The 22,491-nt window shown below is 47.7% G+C and overlaps 1 protein-coding gene across 4 annotated transcripts; it reads left to right on the plus strand.

The window, feature by feature from the left end:
• Positions 1–478: 478 nt before the first annotated feature.
• Positions 479–22,199, plus strand: PNLDC1 (PARN like ribonuclease domain containing exonuclease 1). 4 transcript variants are annotated; one of them, XM_019029047.4, is made up of 19 exons: positions 479–1,887; positions 2,277–2,334; positions 2,615–2,688; positions 4,782–4,821; positions 5,476–5,599; positions 6,060–6,148; positions 7,494–7,594; positions 10,257–10,333; positions 10,532–10,675; positions 11,544–11,613; positions 13,217–13,302; positions 15,101–15,156; positions 17,472–17,536; positions 18,027–18,080; positions 18,599–18,641; positions 20,048–20,147; positions 20,439–20,614; positions 20,748–20,846; positions 21,949–22,199. In XM_019029047.4, the coding sequence occupies exons 1-19, from the start codon at positions 1,812–1,814 to the stop codon at positions 22,010–22,012; spliced, it is 1,596 nt and encodes a 531-aa protein (XP_018884592.1). In that variant the 5' UTR covers positions 479–1,811; the 3' UTR covers positions 22,013–22,199. The 4 variants fall into 4 exon arrangements, with proteins under 4 accessions (XP_018884592.1, XP_018884594.1, XP_018884593.1 ...); XM_019029048.3 differs by having other exon boundaries at positions 1,777–1,887; positions 2,209–2,334; XM_055391031.2 differs by having other exon boundaries at positions 1,806–1,887; positions 2,178–2,334.
• The last annotated feature ends 292 nt before the right edge of the window (positions 22,200–22,491 follow it).

The following is a 22,491-nucleotide window of genomic DNA, read 5'->3' on the forward strand; positions in this document are numbered from 1 at the left end:
CTTATTACTGTGTCTAGTTCATGGCGAGTGATCTCAGTGAATGACAGTTGTTTGCTGCTCAGAGTGTGGGGTGTTTTTTAAAATAGGAAATGTCAGTATCAGTCTAAGCTTATTGTAGAACAGTCAGTATGTGAAAATGAAAGGACTAAATGCCAACCTCACTTGGACTCTTGGTTCCCAACAGTAAGAGAAACAAATTTGAAAGAGGAAGGAGGTGGCATCAGGAGCTGAAAGCAGAGGTGGAAATGGTTGGGGTTAGTAGGTGCTCAATTTGCCATGAAGTGAACATTTTATTAGATAGGAGATGAAATTTGAAATGCATGCAAGTTAATCTAAAATTTGAGCTTGGGTAGATGGGAATCATGGCAGTTCTCTGAAAGGAGCTGATTAAGGTGTTAATTTTTGGCTATTTGATCAATGTGAGAAAAAACCTGTAGGCAGTTAAGGTGGCTTCTAGAGCATTGTTTTCCAGTTTTTTTAATGTATACCCCAATTAAACGTTTGTTTAGAAGTGAAATATGTTACTTCTGCCAATTTGAGTATTCAATGTGTTATTTTAAATGGAACACAAATCTGTATGAAGTATGATTTGTTCTGAGAGGTCTTCAGAATCAAATGGCTTAATAGTCCCCTTTTGCTTAATTAATGTCCCGGAGAGGCATTTAAAAGTATAATTGAAGATCGGATGCAGTGCCTCACACCTGTAATCCCAGCACTTTAGGAGGCTGAAGCAGGTGGATCACTTGAGGCCAGGAATTCGAGACCAGCCTGGCCAATACGGTTTAACCCTATCTCTACTAAAAACAAAAATGTGTTGGGCGTGGTGGTGCATGCCTGTAATCCCAGCTGTTCCAGAGGCTGAGGCGGGAGAATCGCTTGAACTCAGGAGGTGGAGATTGCAGAGAGCCGAGATGGCACCACTGCACTCCAGCCTAGGTGACAGAGTGAGACTCTGTCTCAAAAGGAAAAAATAAAAAAGTATAATGGTAATGTTTTCTCCGCTAACCTTAAAGATTGATTTGAGCACCTCACTTTGAGGACCATAGTTCCAAAACGCTGTTCAAGTAGAAGCCTAGAATTCAAGGGAGGACACTGTAAGGAAGACCATGGACTAGCTGCACTGGAAACAGTAACAAAAGTAAAAATTAAGCTCACATGTATGTGATGGTGTAGGTAGGGATTTCCGCAAGGAGTGAGTGCACGAGATAATCCCTGGGGACCAAGGATTCCTTCAATTTAATGCGCAGTTTTTGAGGCTTTGCAAAGTTTGATTGCAGGTGTGAAGACAGTGGTAAGGTGGACAGCAGAATGAGGAAAAAGATGTCCAGGGGCGTGGGAGAGGGAATGGGGACAGACATACTGGCAGTGATGGAGAAGTTGGGAAGAGGTGATTTAGAAGACCGTGAGCCGCAGCAAAGGATCTGCTTATTGCAGTTGCGTCCGGTGTTGTTCCTGCTCCGCTTTTCTGATTTCACCCTTTCTGGGGACTCTGTCTTCCTCTCCTGCTACGCCTCTTAACATTCTAAGTCCATGTAAATGACATTCTCACGTTAAGGGCTGCAAAGAAATTGCTGAGGAGCCAGGTAAACAGGCTTTGATTGCAATTGCAATCAAACCTCTGTAGGAAATCGTACAATTAAAACCCCCGCAGGCAGGTGTGGGCGACGCCAGCGGCACACGGGGGAGCTGGGCACGTGGGGCGGAGGCAGCTGCCTGGTTTCCATGCGTGCGCCCTTTAAGACCCGGCGGCGCGACGGAAGCGCGTGGGCAGCACGTGATAGCGCTGGGCGACTCCGCAGAGCTGCGCGGCCATGGACGTGGGCGCCGACGAGTTCGAGGAGAGCCTCCCTCTGCTGCAGGAGCTCGTCCAGGAGGCCGACTTCGTGGGTGCGGAGCCTGGGATTCGCGGCTGTGCCGGACAGAGCCCCTTGCCCCGGGCGAGCTTGGGGAGGGGGTGGCGGGACGGTTGCCAGGCCACAGGGCCTCAGAGAGGGCCTCGGGAAGGACAGGGGGGGCTTCCTTCTCCAGCCCCGGGGCGGTGGGACTTTGAGCAGCAAGTACACTCCGAGCCCCACGTCCGTTGTTGGCCAGAGCCCCGTGCGCCCAGGTGCCTGGCTGCTCCTTGCCTTGGTTCCTCCATTTTCCCTTCCTGACCTCACTTGGCTTCTTGAGGGCAGAGGTGAGCGCGGGTGCCTTGGCCGCCTGCAGATCTACAGTGTGAGGAGTGCTGGCGATGTTCTGCGCCCGAGGACTGCTATTTTTTGCCTTCCTGGCAGGTCTGGACATAGAGTTCACGGGCCTTCGTTCTAACCTGTCTGGGCCCCAGCAGATCAGGTAAAACTAAAGCTGTGTCCCCTCTGTATAAGATCCTGGCCAGACCAGCACTGTTTCTGGCCAGCAGCCTGTTGGCATTTGGGGGGCAGGACGTTTTGTGTGGCTTGCTCCTACGTGTTGGAGGACCTTGCTTTCTGTCCACTGAATGATGGTAGTGCTCCCTAGTTGTTGTAACAAGGAAAAAATCCTCCCCGGTTGCGAGTGGTGGTCCTGCCGCGGAGGCCATAGTGCCGGGATGGGATGTCATTGCTCGTGGAATGAGATGCCTGTTTGTTCACAGTCTTTTTGATTTGCCATCGGAGTGGTATCTAAAGACCCGTCAGAGTGTTCAGCAATTTACAGTCTGTCAGATTGGTGAGTTTAATATCCAGCTGTTAGAGTTTTTCAAGAAGGTATTTTTATTGTCCTTGGATTTCCTACTGTAAAAACAGCTCTGAGATTTTTCAAGGATATTGTGAGTATCGTTTTGTATGCTTGTTTTGTGTTGGGCCATTTTATACATATGGAATCAACACTTCGGAGCAAACCAAATTTAGCAGCATTGTTTCCGTGCTTAAATAAGTCAGTATTAAGGAACACTCACTGTTACTCTTTCAAGTAAAACTGTGTGTGTGCGATTTTTATTTTATTTTTTGAGACAGGGTCTTGCTCTGTCACCAAGGCTGGAGTGCAGTAGCATAGTCTTAGCTCACTGCAGCCTAGACTTCCTGGGCTCAAGTGATCCTAGCACGTCAGCCTCCTGAGTAAACTGGGACTACAGGCTCACCACCACACCTAGCTAATTTTTAAATTTTTTGTTCAGATGGTTTTTTGCCATGTTGCCCAGGCTGGTCTTGACTTCCTGGGCTCGAGCAATCTTTCTGCCTCTGCCTCTCAAAGTGATGGAATTATAAGCATGAGCAACCACACCTGGCCTGTGATTTTTTTTTTCTTAAGAAAATTTACACACAAAAATAATTTTTTTTAAGGTCATCTCAGTTTCAGAAACTTTTTTTTTTTCCTTGATGAGATTTGGAGATCTTTCTGTCTTGGTTCATACAGATCTATTTGTTGATTTAGTTATTAGTTTATTTTCTGAGATGGAGTCTCACTCTGTTGCCCAGGCTGGAGTGCAGTAGCGCGATGTGGGCTCACCGCAACCTCCACCACCCAGGTTCGGGTGATTCTCCTGCCTCAGCCTCCAGAGCAGCTGGGATTACAGGCAATTGCCACCAGGCCTGGCTAATTTTTGTATTTTTAGTAGCGATGGGGTTTCACCACGTTGGCCAGGCTGGTCAAGACAGAGCTGTTAACAGTTGCGTAATGCGGTTTCTTTTACAACTACTCAATCCTGCTTTTGTAATGTGAAATTAGCTGTAGAGAATACATGAACAAATGAGCATGGCTCCATTCCAGTAAAATGTTATTGTATTTACAGAAACAGACCCTGAGCCAGATTTTACTTTTCTGGGTTTGCCTGTGCCCTCTCCCGCACCATTGGGTTTTTGCTGTGTTGCCCAGGCTGGGCTCAAACTTTTGGGCTCTGGAGATCCTCCAGTCTCAGCTTCTGAAGTAGCTGGGAGTGCTGCCATGCCCAACCCCTGCTTTTACTATGAATGATGATGAACGTGTGTGTGTTTTCCTCTCTATCCTGATCCTTTGCTACTTTTCTGTTATGGGTTTTTTTTTTTTTGTTCGTTTGTTTGTTTTTAATTATAAGACCTCTTTGAGAAGTATAGGAAACAGTTGTAGTTATGTTTCCATTGTTGTACCCAAATTTGGTTGGGGGGAAGGGGGACAGAGTCTTGCTCTGTTGCCCAGGCTGGAGTGCAGGGGCACGATCTTGACTCCCTGCAACACCCCTGCCTCCCAGGCCCAAGCAATTCTCCTGCCTCAGCCTCCTGAGTAGCTGGGATTACAGGTGCGCGCCACCACACCTAGCTAATTTTTGTATTTTTAGTAGAGACAGGGTTTCACCATGTTGGTCAGACTGGTCTCGAATTCCTGACCTCAAGTGATCCACCTGCCTAGGTCTCCCAAAGTGTTGGGATTACAGGCATAAGCCACCACACCTGGCCTGAAGTCTTTTTTTTTTTTTTAACTTTGCATATGGTTTTCTTTGAGGGGGGAGGAATAGACATTTTAAATGAGTTAAATATATAAATCTTAATGGTTTTTGGTATTTTCTGTGGTTAGTTTTAAAACTATGAGAATGTCATTTTAATATTTACTTCTGTATTTGAAGAACAGGCCACAATTAGATTTTAGCAAATTCAGTGTGAATTACAATTTGACATTTCTCATGCTTCCAGTCTGTCTTTTCTTTTTTGTCATTAAAGATGTTATCCTGTTGTACAGCCCACATAGTATCTGTGGGCGCAAAGTACTGTTTGAATTGTTTTTGTCTTTGTAGTGAAATTCAGGTTGCTTTTCCTTGGCATTCATTCCCTCTACGGTCATTCTTCCAGGATTGTCTGTGTTTTCCGCTATTGAAGGAGAGGCAAACAAGTACGTATCAAAAGCTTCTGCAAACATAGGTGCTTCCCACCTGTGTTCCACAGCTGCACCCTTCAAATTCTGCCTCAGGTGCCCCGATCACTTTTGCCCTGGATGTTCCGTATTCTCTCCTGTGTCTGTTCCTCCACTCGCTCTGCCCTCTGCGGATTCCAGCTTGTCTTTGATGTCTCTCTGGAAGTAGTACCTTTCCCGCCAGCCTCGCTCTGTACCTTAAGTGCTCCTTTCCCCATTTCCATTGTCTCCAGTGTGCACCTATATTAATAAAAGTGCCTGACACAGTGTGGTGTAATGAAAGTGATGTTTAAACTACCTGACACAGTAGGCAGAAAGGATGCCCCAACTATCAGGATGCCTCCCCACCCGCCATGAGCAGTTGAGGGTGCCAGCCTGTAAGCCCTAACCTGTCATCCCTGGGCAGCTTGTGGAGGGGCTGTCTCTGTGGTAGACCCTGGCCCTGAAGGCAGGCTCTCTGCCTTTTTCATTTAGCACCCCCAGTGCCAATCATAGCTCCTGAAACACAGCAGACACTCGGGCACACTCAGATTCTTCTTGCCTAAAAGAAAGAGCCCACCCTGAAGCCGGCCCTGGGAGCCAGAGTTTTTTAAATGGTTGTGGCTTTGTCTCTGTATGTTTGTTTTATTATAGGTATATAGCCCATTCGTGTAACTTCTATCTCTTCCCTACAACGTTTGGGATTTTGGACTCAGAATTCTCCTTCCAGGCTTCCAGTGTTCAGTTTTTGAATCAGTATGGCTTCAACTATAACAAGGTATGGCATTGGAGGAGGGGAATGGGAATGTCTTTTGTTTGTTTCTGAGATGGAGTCTCGCTCTGTTGCCCAGGCTGGAGTGCAGTGGTGCAATCTTCGCCTCCCGGGTTCAAGTGATTTTCCTGCTTCAGCCTCCCGAGTAGCTGGGATTACAGGCACCTGCCACCACACCCAGCTAATTCTTTTTGTATTTTTAGTAGAGACGGGGTTTCACCATGTTGGTCAGGCTGGTCTTGAACTCCTAGCCTCAAGCAATCCACCTGTCTCGGCCTCCCAAAGTGCTGGGGTTATAGGCATGAGCCACCGCACCCGGCCTGGGAATGTCTTACAAGTGATCTAGACTAACTGGCTTATACAGCCCGTCTCCTTTCCCCTTTCTACCTGTCGTCGTGAAATCAGGCACAAAGGATCCCTCTGACTTGTCTCCTTGTTCTGTTTCTTGTTCTGTTTCCGTCTTAAGTTTCTCAAAAACGGAATCCCATATATGAATGAAGAACAGGAGAAGAAAATTAGACACGATATCCTGACTGGGAACTGGAGAGTTCGCAGGTATGGCCTATTTCTCCAGGTGCCTTTTTGTTTCCTTGTTGCTGTTGTCTGCATTTCCCGTGGGCGGGCGTGCTGTTTCCAGGAGTGTGGTGACCTCCATCCATGCTTGGCGGGGATGGCTTCAGCTGCTTCTGCAGCTGGCGCTGCTCTCCCTGTGCCCCAACTGAGAATGGCTTTCACCTGTCTCCATCATGTTGCACTCCCTCATGAACCTCTCACTGCGTTGAGTGTGAGTTTCAGTGTTTAAAAAGAAAAAGAAACTGACTCCTAATTTGGAACTCAAAGAAACAAGAATTCCATTCCAGTGCTAGAGGGGAAGAAATCGTTCTGTTGGACTTGCTGTGAGATGTTATGTTGATCCCCCATGTGATCTTCTGACGGATTTTTCAAGGATATCTCTCGGGCAACCTTGACTGTGCCAGTCATACTGGGCACTGACTTTAGATGTGTGCCTTGGTTAGGCTGTGTCTCCCCTGCCGTGCCTGACCCTGCTCCCCTAGGCCGGGACCTCTGCCTTTTTACTTTGCCTCTCTGTGCCAGCCCCAGTCTCCAAAACCTCGTATTCCTGTAGAGCTGGGGTCAGGAGTGACCACAGCGAGAGCAACAGCATTGTGGGTAGACGGACCGGGGGCCTTGGGGCTGGTACCCTCACCTGGAGCCAAGTGCTGTCAGCTAGGTGTGGGTTTGAACAAGGTATGGAAGCTCTTTGCCTTTATCAGGAAGGGGGAGATTAAATGAACATCTGAAATGCGATGAGTGATGATCTCTTCCAGATAATTCTGTTATGTTGGAGGAATTTTTGTCTCTTTGTATTTTTCCTGCTGGTTTTCATATAAAAATGTAGCTTTTTGTAAGGGAAAAACAAGTTGAATTTTTAACCTTCTTTCATTTTCAAGAGTTGGAGAAAGGCCTTTCCTTATCTCAAAATGATATTAGGTTCTGTTTCTGATGCAAGAGACAATGTGTTTACCAAAGTCCTTGTCTTTTCCTGATTGTCCCAGATAGAGACTTTATCACCCCTGAAAGCTGAATAAAGAAGACGGTCCTGATAGCAATGCTTGGTATTGGCTAGATACCAATAGCTTTTCCTCCATACATCCTAGTGAAGCAGGAGGGGATTGAATATATGCCTGGATCTTATGGAAGGTTGTGGGCTATTCTTCCGATTGTTTGGCTTCCTATTGCATAAGAGCCTCAGAGAAGAAATCGTCTTCTTTTGGTCCATTTTCTTTGTAGATTGCAACATGAAAACCAGAGGGTTCAGAAACTGCTCTCATGTTAACATAGTCTTGCGGTTCTGATGTGTTTTTCTCTGACATGTTCACTTTCATGCGCCCATTTTCAGCTCTCCGGATAAACACCAAATCAAGGTGGTGATTGACGAAGTGACGCGGTGGCTGGACCTGGCCAAGGAAGGCGACTGGATGACTCTTCCTGGGATCACTGGTAGGCAGGGGCTGTTCCTCCCAATGCAGGAGCATTGGGACAGGTCACTGTCACCTGCCAGGAGTTGGGGGAAACAAACCCTTTCTTGGGATCCTGGTCCCAAGTGCCTCATGACTGAGTCTGATGCCAGCATTTGTTCGGCGGATATGGAGTCTTTGTGGTTAAAGTTCTGACCTGCATTCACACATTGAAGGCTTTCGACATACTTTCGGTTTCAAAGCTGAGAAGGTCAAGTTCCATTCCTGAGCCATTCCTTTTATCTCAGTCCTGGGTGCCCTGTATTATCTTGACTTTTGTTAATCACTAAGCTTTTCCCCCACCATGTGGTGTGGAGCCACAGTGAACACGCCGTAGCTTAGCAGCTCTCAGAGGCTGGTCTATGGATCCTAGAGTCTCTGGGACCCTTTCCAATGGGTATGTGAGGTCAAAACGGTTTTCCAAGTATCCCTCAGCTGTGCTTGCTATTGTCATTGTGCCATTTGCATTGGTGCCCAAGCAATGTCGGACAAAGCTGCTGGCACCGCAGCACACATTAAGGCAGGAGCATCATAACCGTGTTCTTCATTGCCACTTACTCTCAGTTAAAAACGGAAAGGCCAATCTTACTAGCAGCTTCCTTGATGAAAAAGTAATATTCTTGGTTGTATTAAATCTCAATCTTTTGATTACTCATCTTTTAAATATATGTCAATATAGGTATGTAAAAAATAAGTATGCATAAAACATTGCTCAGGTGTATGCCAAAATACAGTGATTGTGTCAAGGAAAAGTGCTTGTGCAGTCTTTTGAGAGCTGAATTAGCTGCCTTTTTTTTTTTTTTTTTTTTTTTTTTTAAAGATATAGTTTTGCTCTTGTTGCCCGGGCTGGAGTGCAATGGCAGGATCTCAGCTCACTGCAATCTCCGCCTCCCGCGTTCAAGTGATTGTCCTGCCTCAGCCTCCTGAGTAGCTGGGATTACAGGTGCCCGCCACCATGCCCAGCTAATTTTTGCATTTTTAGTAGAGATGGGGTTTAACCATGTTGGCCAGGTTAGTCTCAAACTCTTGACCTCAGGTGATCCTCCCACCTTGGCCTCCCAAAGTGCTGGGATAACAGGCATGAGCCACCACACCCGGCCCCATGAAATATCATTTTTACTGGAAAGAACTGATTGGTTGCTTAGACTTGAAGGTTTCACAATCATTTTCTCAATGAAAAGAGCTTGTTGGCCGGGTACAGTGGCTCATGCTTGTAATCCCAGCATTTTGGGAGGCCAAGGCAGTGAGCTAAGATGACGCCACTGCACTCCAGCCTGAGCAACACAACAAGACTCTGTTTCAAAGGAAAAAAAAAAAGCCTGTCACTTCAAGGAAGATAACTCACAGTATTTCCTAGTGATAAAATTACAGCTTTCAATCAACTGGAATTTTGAAGAATTTACATGTGCCACCGTAAGCTTGACAGCTTCCCAGTACCACGACCTTTCTGATGAGATCAGTGATCATACTTTCCAGTGTCTTCTGTTGGTATTGTGTAGTAAAATGTGCAAACATTTGGGAGACATACATAACCCTGCCAACCAGCATTTTCCAGATTACTAGCACATAATGTTACTATTATGCGCTATCTTATCTCATGGATAAGAGATCTATTCTAGGTGTGAGATAGGCCAGTGGATTGTAATGTAACAGTACAATGAAACTCATTAATGATGGTTTCAGATTCCACAGTGCAATTAATCTTTAAGAAACTACCACTTGTTGAGTTTGGTACAGTTTTAAAGAATATCCAAAGTCATTTGATAAGGCTAGTAATTCTGTTCCCTTTTCCACCTACGTATCTGCTTGAGGCTGGATTTTTTTTTTCTTTTTTTTTTTTTGAGAAGGAGTCTTACTCTGTTGCCCAAGCTGGAGTGCAGTGGCACCATCTTGGCTCACTACAACCTTCACCTCCCGGGTTCAAGGGATTCTCCTGCCTCAGCCTCCTGAGTAGCTCGGATTACAGGCATCTGCCACCATGCCTGGCTAATTTCTGTATTTTTAGTAGAGTCAGGGTTTCACCGTGTTGGCCAGGTTGGTCTCAAACTCCTGACCTCAGGTGATCCGCCCTCCTCAGCCTCCAGAAGTGCTGGGATTACAGGCATGAGCCACCGCGCCCAGCCGTGAGGCTGGATTTTCTTATGTTTCAATGATCACAACATATCAACAGATTGGATGCAAATGCCGACACAACATTCCAGCCAAATGTTAGAGATTTGCAAAAATGTAAAATAGTGTCACTCTTCTCGCTAAGTTTTTGTTTTAGAAAATAGTTATTTTATTTTTTATAAGTGTTATTTTTGTTCATGTATAATGGGTTTTTGTTACTTAAAAAACTTCTTTAAGAGTTTTAATTTCTAACATGCTTAATATCAATAGCTGTAACTCACATAAACACAAGCTCTATGGCATCCCCAACTTAAGAGTGGCCCTGAGATTAAAAAAAAAAAAAACTCTTAGAATGCTGCCCCAGATCCCATCATGATAGGCCAGGCCCTGCCACATGGCTCATGGGCTTGGGCACCCTTCAAGCTGCCTTTCCACTTGACCTTTCCATCTCAGCCTCTGCTCCTCCGGGGCTTCTCTTGTGGGGAACATGCCACACGGTTCCAGGTGCTGTGTGCCCCTGTGTTTCCCTGCTGCAGGCTTCCAGGCCTTTGAGGTCCAACTGGTGCTGAGGCAGGCCCTCCCCAACATCTGGACGGTGCTGAAAGATGAGGGGGTGAGTTCTCACTGAGAACGGGGCATCAGTGGCTCCATTGTTTCTCTCTCATACTTGGCCAAATCTGGCCTCTGAAAAGCTTTTATCTTGTACGCTGCTAGTTTTTCCCCCTTTCCTTTTGTTTAGAGATGCAGAGCCATTTCTTTAGGCCTCATTCCTAGTAACCCAGGATTCAGGGAATTTGTCCCTGCTTTTCAGGTGGTAGTGAAGAAAGTGAGTAAACAACATCGTTGGTATCTTCAGAACACCTCTTGTGACCGAGAGAGCTGTTGGAAGGAAAATATTCTTCTCTCAGCAAGGGGTTTTTCTGTCTTTTTCCAAATGCTGGTGAAAGCCCAGAAGGTAGGAAAACATGTCTCTTTTCTTGGCCTAAAGGCAGTCTTTAGTATTTCTGGTCATAGATACTAAAGGCTCCTTCAACAGCAAGATAAAATTCTTTGAGATAAGTGATTCCTTCTCATGAATTTTTTCATGTTTTACTTTCAGATAGGGTCTCACCTGTCACCCAGGCAGGAAGGAGTGCAGTGGCATGAACACGGTTCACTGCAGCCTTGACCTCCCAGGCTTAAGTGAAACTCATACCTCAGCTTCCTGAGTAGCTGGGACTACAGGCACATGCCACCATACCTGGCTAATTTTTTTTTTTTTTTTTTTTTTTGGTAGAGACGGGATCTCGCAGTGTTGCCCAGGGTGGTCTCGAACTCCTGGGATCAAGTAATCTGCCTGCCTTGGCCTCCTAAAATGGTGGGATTATAGGCATGAGCCACTGCACCTGACCTTCCTTCTCATTTATAACTAGCTTCCTGGATCTAACCTTGCTTTCACCAAATCATGATAGGTTAATTTGGGGCAAGAGTATCCATAAGAAACAGTACGACTTCTCTGCTCCTTTCCGTAACACAGGAATTTCAGTACTAACTGACCTAAGACTCTTTGGGGAAACTGCAAGTGCCTGCTTCACAGTATAGGTTTCCAGCGCAGACCCTGCCTTACGTGCCTCCTACTTGTGAATTGTTTTCTTTTTTCTTTTTGTTGGCATTTAAGCGGTTGAACTACCTTTCATGGAGGCAAAGGAAGGTTAGGATGGAACTGTCAAGTGATCAGAATTGCAGTGGGTTCTAACGCTATATCTTTTGCAAGAAACTGTTAGTCTGTAGTGTCTGGATTACATTTTTTTATTTTCTCTCACCTGTTGATTTACTCCAAGTAGCCCTTAGTGGGACATAATATGATGATGGACCTGCTGCACCTCCATGAGAAGTTCTTCAGACCCCTCCCAGGTAGGGGCAAACCTGTCATTTCTCTTCCTTCACGCAGTTTGCCATCTGGCAGAGGGATTGGTACACAATCATACCCCTGAGGCAGCTCCTAAAATGCCCATTCCTCCCCAGCGTCTGCAGGTTTCTGGAGAGTTCGGGCAGAGGCCTGTACTCTGATCTGTTACTGTCTCCCCAGGGTGGAAAACCAGGAGACTTTGTCAAGGGGGAAAAAATTTACATTTGAATTAATACCCCTCTCCCCATTACTGAAGCTGTTCAGAGTTATTGTATGAAACTTGGCAAAATCAGAAATGCATGAAGTCAGAAGTCACCTTTAATCAGCTAGTATCCTGAATTTTTACATATTTGATTACACTATTTGATTTTTGTTTGGCTTTTTTTCCACTTACCCAAAGCATTATTTTATGTTGTTAAAAACCTAATAAATGCTGCTTCAGTGTCATGTGACGCTGTCTTCTGGCTGTCCCCTGCTGTTTCATGGTTGATTCCATTATTGGACATTCAGTGGTGCAGCCTAGTGGGTAAAGTGGGGCCTCGAGCCTTGGTGATCTCATCCATCCCACACTCACTACGTGCGTAGTCTCCAGCGAGTTGACATTACCTTAATTGTAAGATTGGGATAATAGTGCCAATATCAGAGTTGTGAGATTAAATGAATTAATAAACGTACAAAGAACACTAGTCTAGATTACAAGGGGTAAGAAAGTTTTAGGAGCCATTTCCCCAAGAAACGATGAAACACCTGAGTTTGGGCATATTGAGAGAGTTGGAGAATTAGCAGTGAAATTAATAATACGCATTCACCAAAAAACTAAGTACAACAAAATAATCGCTGGGAGAACAAAAGCTGTGCAAGAAAGGAGAAGTCATTGTAGCCACCACAGAGCCTTTTGTGAATGACGCGCGTGGGGCGATACGGGCATGTGTGTGGAGGTGGAATGAGAGGGGTCATCACCCTCTCAGCCGGTGGGAGGTCAGGAGTGAGGTGTCTAACACCACACCATGCATGTGCGAGAGAGATGGGAATAAATACCAAAAGGAAAAGAACTGCAAGTAGTTGCCTTTGGGGAGTAGGAAATGGGAGAGTAGCGGGAAGAGATCACAGGGTTTTGTTTTTAGTGTGTGTGTTTTGCAATAAACCTCTTTAGGTGCAGGTATAACTGATAACTTTACCAACTGAGTTCTTGCATAAATTTTCTTTTATCAGGACACTTTACTAGTTATAATTTTTGATTTTTTTTCTCGGATTTTTCTCTGAGCAATTATTTACAAATGATATCATGTCTGCCTTTCTGATAATACTTCATTTTTAAGTCTTATCCCATCGGCTAGAGCTTCGCAAACTGCATTAACTAAGGCTGGCAATAGAATGCATCCTGAATTTAATAGAAAACCGTTCGGCCTTTACTATTAAAAGTGGTGATGGCAGCTTGATCTGAGTTTAGAAATCCTTAGTGGCTAGGATTAATGATGTTTTCAATTCCTGTTTTGTTTCAGTTTGCTTTATTAATCAGTGCCAGTGGCAAGCTAGGTTCAAGAATGTTCCTTCCCATTTTTGCCAACAAACAAATTCACTCTTGACTACCTGGGTTTTTCCCCTCAGAAAGCTACGATCAATTTAAGCAGAATATCCACAGCCTATTTCCTGTTCTCATTGATACCAAGAGCGTAACAAAGGATATCTGGAAGGTAATGAATAGAACTGCTTTGGGTTAAGAACTGCTTTTTCCATACCAGTAACACTTAGCTTTCTCTTGTGGGGTTTTTTTTCTTGTGTTTTTTTGTTTTTTTTGTTTTGTTTCATTTGAGAAGGGAGTCTCGCTCTCAAAGCCAGGCTGGAGTGCAATGGCGCGATCTCAGCTCACTGCAACCTTTGACTCCCTTGTTCAAGCGATTCTCCTGCCTCAGCCTCCTGAGTAGCTGGGATTACAGGTGCGCACCACCATGCCCTGCTAATTTTTTTGTATTTTTAGTAAAGACGGGGTTTCACCATGTTAGCCAGGATCGTCTTGATCTCCTGACCTCATGATCCACCCGCCTCAGCCTCCCAAAGTGCTGGGATTACAGGGGTGAGCCACGGCGCCCGGCCTGCCACTTGTGTTTTTTAAAGTTGTTCCTTGAATGCTTTTCTCTCTTCAAACCAGTATCAGTTTCCTTTTGTATTTTGGCACCTGTGCGTCATTGTATTAGCTTATATATGACTTATTCCCTTTCTCTCACTCCAGTTTCCACATTTTGACTTACATGTATAGAGTTTTTGTGCTTATTTAGATCAGACAACAGAACAACTTATTTTAGAACTTGATGCATGCCTTAGGAGTATTTGCAACATGTGTACAGAGCACTGGGGGGAGGGGGTTCCCTCCTGAAGAATCTTGAGAAAACCTCTTCTTTATTGAGCCCTCCAGTCATGGGTTCTCAGTCCTGACAACATGTTGGAATCACGTGGAAAGTTGAAAATGCTGATAGCCAGGCTGCACTGGCAGCTTTTTGTCTGACCTAGAGTGGGGCCAGGTGGTATTTCTAAAGCTTCCCGGGTGATTCTGTTGTGGAGTCGAGGCTGTGTACTATGCGTAGAGAAAAGCGACCCAACTGGTTTAAATGCTGCTTAGAAACGAAGCTGAGAATAGCCAGGCAGAGTGGCTCACACCTGTAATCCCAGCGTTTTGGGAGGCTGAGGTGGGTGAATGGCTTGAGCCCAGGAGTTTGAGACTAGTCTGAGCAACATGGGTGAAACTCCATCTCTACAAAAAATACAAAAATTACCTGGGCATGTTGGTGCACACCTCCGGTCCTGGCTACTTGGGAGGCGTAAGTGGGAGGATCACTTAAAGCCCGGGAAGTGGAGATTGCAGTGAGCCGAGATTGCCCCCCTGTATTCCAGCCTGGGCAACAGAGGGAGACCCTGTCTCAAGGGGAAAAAAAACAACAACTGAAGAACAGAGAAGGGGGCATCAGATCAATCTTGTGAAGCCTTAGAGTGATCCCTTACAAGTGAATTATCCAGGAAGGGAGCCACACAGATGGGAGTGGGGTGTGTGGTCTGTCTTTGCCCAGAGGCTGTTATTATTTGTACTTGGCGTATTTCCAGCTACTATGAACTTTTAGGGTTTAGTAACTAGGCATTGCCCCAAAGCCCTCTAGGCCTTAGAATGCCTGTATGCTCCATGTATGTCCCTGGCCTTTGTCCTCGTGCCTTGCTTTCCTGTGTTTATGGGTAATCTGTTGAACACATTTTCTAAGGGAGATAGTGTGTGTAGAGTTTTTTTCTAGCCTGGGTTTTTGAGAGTCCTTCTAGGAAACCCAGGAATACTGCGTACCCTGACATCCTAACTAAGGAATAAGGATGGTTGCACCATTTGAAGAGAAAGGAGGTTGTAGAAGTGAGCATTTTCCAGGCCGTTTTAATGACCATTTGGTACTGCCTGAAACAGAGAATAAACAAAAGCGCAAATGTTTTCCTCTGGTTTGTTTTCCATCATTATAGGAGATGAATTTCCCGAGGGTGTCGAATCTTTCCGAAGTCTATGAAGTCCTGAACAGGTGAGGACGGCGATTCCTGGAGCTACTGCTGGAGCGGCCTTGGTGGCCTCCCTGTGCCCCGCAGGCCTTTGGGCTCTCTAGGCGCGCCCACCATTCACAGTGATGCCTGCTTGGGACTTGGTCTCCTCCAGCTCCTCCTGCTTCATGGCCCCCTTTCTCCGATGACCCTCTTGCCTTCATTTCCAAAGAGAGAGAAGCCAGAGACAGGAAATCTCTCAACCCCTGCCCCTCAAACAGTTGCGCGATTACTGTCCCCTTTTTCATTGTCTCGCCCCTGTCACCAGCAAATGGAGCACCTTCCCTGTGCAAGGCCAGGCAGGAGGAGCCGCCACCTACTCGTCACCTTCACCCCTGCTCAGCAACTCCCCACCCCTACCTGCCCCTTCCCGGGGTGTCTCCACCTCTTTCTGTCTCCCTCTCATTTCCTTCCACATCAACAAGTGTTCTCCCAACTTAATGACAAAGCCTCCTGAACTCTCCACGCTCCTCTTCCCTCAGCCCACAGCAGGCAGGGCCTTGTCTCCTTCACTCTGCTCTCCGCAGGGGCACCCAGAGCCGCCGGTCTGTCCCCAGTCAGCAGGACGAGGCACGAGAGGCGTTTGGAACAGGGATGGCACCCTGTTCTGGATGTGTGTGTGTGATTTTTTTAAACCCATTCCTTGTGATTCGTGTTCTCTACCTGTCTCCTAAGTTTTCTCTCAAGGGCCCCTCCTCAGCTGTGTTCCTGCTCATTCCCAGGCTCCCATGTGGCCTCATCCACCCCCTGGGCTTCAACTCCCAGCTCCTGTGTACGGCTGCGGTCCAGACCTCAGCATCTAGGACACTGCGTTTACCAGCTGTCTTCTTGATGTTCCCACCCTACATGACCTATGGGCACCTTCAACTTGACCCTCCTCTCTGTCCCTGAAGCACACTCCAGTGCCTGCAAACTCAGAAGTCTTGATGGTACCAGGCGTGATACTGGGGGCTGTGTGTGCATGAGAGGGCGAAGTGGGGAGAGAGCTTTGTTGTAAATGCACAGGCTCTGATTCCAGGCTTCCTGGGTTTAAATCCCAGCTTTGCCACTCACTGGTTCTGTGAGTGAACTTGAGAGAATTACTTAATCTCTCTGTGCCTCAGTTTAACTATCTGTGAGATGAGAAAATAGTGTGTAACTCCAAGGTTGTTGTGAGGATTAAATGAGTTTGTAGATGTGGAAGGACTTAGAACAGCCCCTTGCATGTAGTCCAGGTCTGTTGAATCTTAGCTGCTGTTGACAACTATCCCAATCCTAAAGGACAGCTCATGGCACACCCACGACGACGATGCCTGTTTTATAGATGGGGACATTAGGGGTCAGGAGGCTAAGCACATGAGGTTCCAGAACATCTTATTGAAAACCAGTGAAGCAAAGGTTTCCTTGTCACGTGCCATCTCCATTCACCCAGGTCCTGGAGCCAAGACCTAGAAGGGGTCACAGAGCTGAGTTGCTCACATCTATTGAGTCAAGTTTTATGGACTTGACCCTGTAAGTCTCTCAAACCTCTCCTTTCTCTGCATTCTCAGGATTATTGTCTTTTCATTCCAACCATGGAACTGTGGTAGTAGCCCCTGAGTGGTGTCCCAGCCTTGTGGCCTGCCCTCTTCATACCACACACCGCCTCTTGAGTGATGATCTAGAATGTGAATTTGAGTGGGCTCTGTTCTCTGATGAGTCTTTCTGTGGTTTCTGAAGCCCCTGCCTGTTGTAGGGCCTCCTCCCCACACTCTTGGCCCTCCCTTCACACAAAGGCTTCAGCCCCACTTCTCAGCTCACTGCTCCTGGGGTCAGACCTCCTCCTTCTCCTCACTGTCTTTGCCTGCTCGAAATGCCTGCCGTCTCCCCATTCCTTGAACTCCATTGGATCATGTGGTTTGGGACTCTCCATGAGTGCTGTCTGCCTCCAGAAGCCTGCAGGGTCCTGGCATGACTGTCATGCCTCAGGCCTTGCGTTTACAAGAGACAGGCATAATTGTCTCTGTAGTTGTTGCTAGACAGGCCACTAGACAGCTCCGGAGGACAGAGACAGTATCTTGTCTATCTTGGTGCCTGGGCTCAAGTGAAGCATTGGATAAATGCCTGGAGTAACTCCACTGGGGCCTCCTGCACCATTGTTCTTTCCCCTTTCCTGTTGCCCAGTTACTAAGATCTTACCTGTCCATGCTTAGATTTGCACCTTAAAGATATGTCCTCAGTACATTTAAAAAATTTATATTAACTTAAGGGACTGAGGGGGAATACAAGAAGGGATTACTTTCAGCAAATTGTTTTTTATTCTATTTTTCTTTTCCAATAGTGACTTGAATCCCACCAAGAATTCTGGACCAGAGATTGTTCACGCGAGCAGGTGTGAGAAATATGGTACGTTTCCATGAGCCCACAATCCTTGCACAGTCGGCAGAGTGCTGAGGTGCTCAGCTGAGCTTGTCCTTGACCCTGGTTCCCCCGCACCCCTCCGCACCCCCCGGCCACACCCCTCCCCTCCCCCCCACCTCTCCCCCTGCCCTGCCCCTGACAGCAGGGGAGGGGGAGGTTTCTGTGGGGTTTTCCTTCACTCTACTTACTCCATGTAACTCCTGCCCCAAATGAGCGAGCCCAGAATGCATCCAAGAGCCCTGGGAGTTGTCCGTTTCCTCCTTAATGTGGTCCGTAGTCTATAAGGCAGCTCTGATCTTGGGGCTTTCTCCACCGTGGGGAGGACCAAGGTGAAGTTGGTGTATGGGCCTGGAGAAGGGTATGCAGGACCATGGGGAGGTTGTATGAGCCGCAGCCACTGTGGATGGTGAGCTAGGATGGGGCGTGTTTCTAATGACTGCTCGATTCTCTCTCCTCCTGGTGGAAAATGCCTCAGTTGAGACAAAGTGCCCCCACGAAGCCGCGTATGATGCCTTCCTCTGTGGGTCAGGTAAGGATTGTGGTTCCTTTAAAAGGAAACTCACTTTTTTTTTTTTTTTTTTTTTTTCTGAGACAGGGTCTCACTCTGTTGCCCAGGCTAGAGTACAGTGGTGAGGATCTCGGCTCACTGCAGCCTCTACCTCCTGGGCTCAGGTGATCCTCCCACCTCAGCTTCCTGAGTAGCTGGGACTACAGGTGCATGCCACCATGCCTGGCTGGGAATACAGGTGCATGCCACCATGCCTGGCTAATTTTTGTATTTTTTGTAGAGATGGGGTTTCGCCATGCTGCCCAGGCTGGTCTCAAACTCCTGGGTTCAAGCAATCCACCCGCCTCGGCCTCCCAAGGTGCTGGGATTACAGGCATGAGCCACCACACCCAGCTGGAGACTCACTTTTTGTTGGCAGTATGCCCCTGCCGTCCCTAGATTCTGCATTTATTTCAGATTGGCTTGCACATAATGAGATAAAGCATAAGCATGCACATTTTGATAAGCTCTATTGCATTTCTGTCTTTTTTCCTTCCTAGTTCTTTTGAAAGTGGCACACTTGCTTCTACAGAAGATATACCGGTAAGTGTTCTTTCTTTTCATCCTACTATTCAATTGGTGGTCAGGATTTATTGAGCCCTTGCTGGAAGCCAACACCTCTCCAGTCCCAGGGTTCTACCAAAGAAGGGAGAATGTGAGGTGTCACTGGTATAGAAATCTTGTCCCTGACTGGGCAGCAGCCCACAAATGGCCCTGTGCCACAGGAGTAGCCCTTCCTACCACCCCTGTGCCTGCCTGTATGGGTCCTGGCCCCCTCATCCCTGCAGATGTCAGGAGGCCAAGGCAGTGGGGTTAGGCTTAGGTTCTGACACCTGTCTCAGTCCTTCCCAGCCTGGTGTGTGCTTGATTGTCTCTCACTTGCTTTCTTATAGCCATGTAAGCAACAGTGAGGCATGAGGAGAAAGTGTTCAGGTCAATGAATGACATATCCTTTGTTGGGGACACATAGGCTAGGGAGAGATTAGTGGAACCCCACATTGGAGTCTTCAGTGCATTTCCCCATGGCAACACTATCTTTGATGCCTGCAGCCCTGGGCACACAGGCACCAGAAACACGTTAGCAGCGTGCACGATACAGCACCGTCCTTGGCATGCACGTTAGTTAAGTAGGACTTAGCCAGCCAGGTGAAGGAGCCCATCAAAATTCTAATGTGTGCTTTGGGATTGATGTAGAAATATCTTTTTGGATTATAATCTATTAACTTGGGTACTGCCTATATTTGTCCATTTTAGCAGTGGATGTTATAAATACAAAAGTTCTGTGACACATGGATGGGAAGCTTATTTCTTAAATGTGCCAGCCTAACCCCCTCTCCTGTGGTTTGACTGTTAAAGGGCCCCCTGGTAAGTACATGTGTGCTGGACAGTGAAGGAGCTAGCAGTAGTGGGGCACCTCAGTGCCTGGTGTCGCACATCTTTTATTTCTTTTAATCCTCATGGCCTAAAAGCCCTCCCTGCCTGTCTGCATGGCCCGTGGTTTTGCTGGGGCCCTGCGCTCAGGTGTGTGTGCTCCCTGGACAGAGGGGGCACTGGCAGTGGGAGGAGGCTGTGGGATGAGGGATGCCCTTTTGGAATCAAAGGTGATGTCATACCAAGGGGGGACAGCATGGGGCTTTCTCTGAATAGTGGCCTCACGCTGATTCTCTGAGCCTATTGCTGTTTGTCAGCAGTGGGACCCTCACCAAACCATCACCAGCAGATGGTGACCGTCTGGAAGCTCTTCTTCTATGTGGCCACGGAGAATGCTTTTAGACTTGCCAGCTGGGGAAGCACCCAACCAGAGCCCCAAGACTTGTGAGGGCAGGAGGGAGGGAGAGCCGTCCGAGGGAGTGTCCTTCTCCTGTTCTGTCACCGGATTCTTGGCTGTGGCCGAGGAAGTGGATGAACTTCCGTGCGCCTGACAGCTTTGGGGTTTTCTGTCCTTGCAGCATCGACCCCGTGCCCGAGTCATCCTTTCCTCAGTACCTTGACGTGCTGGCTCCTTATGTGAACCAAGTGAACCTCATCCGAGCGGGGGTCCCGAAGATCGTGAGTAGATCTCATTTGGCCCCCTCGCCCCATTCAGAGTTCAGAGGCTTTGCTGGGAAGCGGCCAGTGCTCTCTGGGACTCGTGAGAGGGATTTCAGTGGTCGCTGAGATGAGAGCTGGGTTTTTCTTTCCTCTCATGTTTCTCCACCAAAGCCAACATGGACTCATCCTTCCTTCTCTTCCCCTCCCTGCCCCAAGCAGAGCCTTTCCTAGTTTCTTTTGAGATCTTCGGACTGGATAAGAAGTCAGGAAGAACTGTGGAAAATCTCGTGTGTTCTGCATGTTTTCTAGAATTTTTCTGGTCCAGATTATCCCAGTATCCGACCTCCCATCCTCATCCTCAGCGTCAAAAGGTGGCCTGGGGTCAGCGAGCAGCAAGTCTACCATAAGTTTCAGAATCTCTGCAAGTTTGATGTCAGGCGACTCACCAGAAGCCAGTTCTTACTCCTGACCAATAAGTTTAAGGAGTAGGTGCCTCTTAAGTTCGCGTCCCCCACCCCTCCTGCGTTCATCCCTGTATCTCTCTGACTCCACCCGCCTGATCGCAGCAGGCGGTGCCATCCTGCTGCCTGGCTGACCACAGCAAACTTGTTTTGGCAGTGCGCGGAACATCCTGAAGGAGTACCGGGACCACCCGACCCTGTGCATCTCCCCGTACCGCTACTGGAGGCACTCCCCAAACGTCAACTGCCTGCTCCAGTAAGTGACAGGCTGAGGCCACCTGCCTGTCCTGGGGTCCTGGAGTGCCCGGGGTCCCAGCATCCCAGCGTGGTCTGACTCGAGCACAGCTCACTTGCTGGTGTGTGTTGCCAAGGGGGTTGTGTTGACGAGTGTGGTGCCCTGAATGTCATTCAGTGATGCCGCGTGTCTGTCGAGCACCTGCTGTGCTGGGCACCATCGTACTTCTAGGGCCTCGTCAGTGAAGCAGAAAATCCCTGCTCTCATGGAGCTCACGTGCTGGGGGAGATAAACAGGATAAACAAATGGACCCTATAGTGTATTGAGTGACAAGTGTTTATTAAAAATGAGAGAAGGGTCAGGAGTGGGTGGCAGGCTGCTGTTCAAAGGAGCTGATGGGGGTCCTCATTAGAGACTTGGAGTGAGCCAGGCGGAGGGGACAGTAGGACGGAGCCTTCCAGTCAGGAGGCGCCGGGAGAGTCACAGGGAGAGGCCATTGTGAGCAAAACAGCAAGGAGGAGGATGCAGGAGAAGGAACCAGTGCCCCCCAGCTGGGGGCCACCCAGGGAGGACGTGGGCTTCTCTCAGGAGAGAGGGAATCGCGGAAGTTACAGCAAGAAGGTCTATAACCCGACTCAGGTTGTCTTCCGTGTTGGGGTAGACTGTGGAGGCGAGACGCTGTGAGAGCAGTCAGGAAGGAGATGCTTCAGCTGGGTCACAGCTCGGTGCAGCCAGGGGCAGCGGGGTGGAGTCAGCGACAGACCAGAGGAGGATCAAGTGCGAATCCAGGGTTTGAGTCCTGAACAGCTGGAAAGGCAGAGTTGCTGTCAGTTGAGCTTGGTGAGGTTCTGGCTTGCGGGTTAGGGGCCACATCCGTTAGAAAACAGCATTGCTGAGGAAGCACACTGAGCTCCGAGGCAAACCCTTTTTCTTTCAACCTGCGGTTTGCATCCCAGAGCCAGCCTAACCTCGAGAGGCAGAAGTTCAGTGTTGGCATCGGGAGAGTGACAGAGAGAAAGAACATCTGAGTGCACGGGGCTGGGAAGGAGGAGGGGCAAGCCTGTGTCGGTGCCTCTCGGCCTGCTGGGTGCCCCGGCCACTGACACGTGTCATTGTCTTGCAGAGTCTGTGGCATAGTGACTGCCTGGGCCCTTCTCGCGTTCATCCTTGGAAGATCTGGTCCCTGAGCGCAGCGAGGCCTCCTGCGGCCACCCTCGGGTCCCCATGCTCTCTGGGAGGTGTGCTGGGTGTGTTTGTGTAAATCAGATTCTGTTTGCAGATGGATCTGTTTGGTCTTTTCTAGAAATTCTGTTATGTCCTGAACGTGAAATTCTGTCAACACTCTCAATGATAAATCAGTCCTTAGATATCGTACCTGTATGTGTGGTCAGAACTTTTCTTGCTATAAATGCAGGCGGAGCAGTCAGCACCTCGAGATTTAAGCTAATGTCTCATGAGCAGGTCATTGTGCTAGGAGCTGGACACCAGATGAAGAAAAGGGGACGTTATTTCTGGGGGAAAAACTAATGGCTTATTATTGGCTATTGTTGACTTAGTTCTGAGAAATGGCCTTCCTAAGTTTAGTAAAGGAAGGATGTGAAGCTTGGAAGAGGGGAAGTCGTGTGCACTGGGGACATTTTTGACAAGTGTTATAAACCGTAAGACA

The sequence above is a fragment of the Gorilla gorilla genome, chromosome 5 (genome assembly GCF_029281585.2).
Source record: "Gorilla gorilla gorilla isolate KB3781 chromosome 5, NHGRI_mGorGor1-v2.1_pri, whole genome shotgun sequence".
Lineage (NCBI taxonomy): Eukaryota > Metazoa > Chordata > Mammalia > Primates > Hominidae > Gorilla > Gorilla gorilla.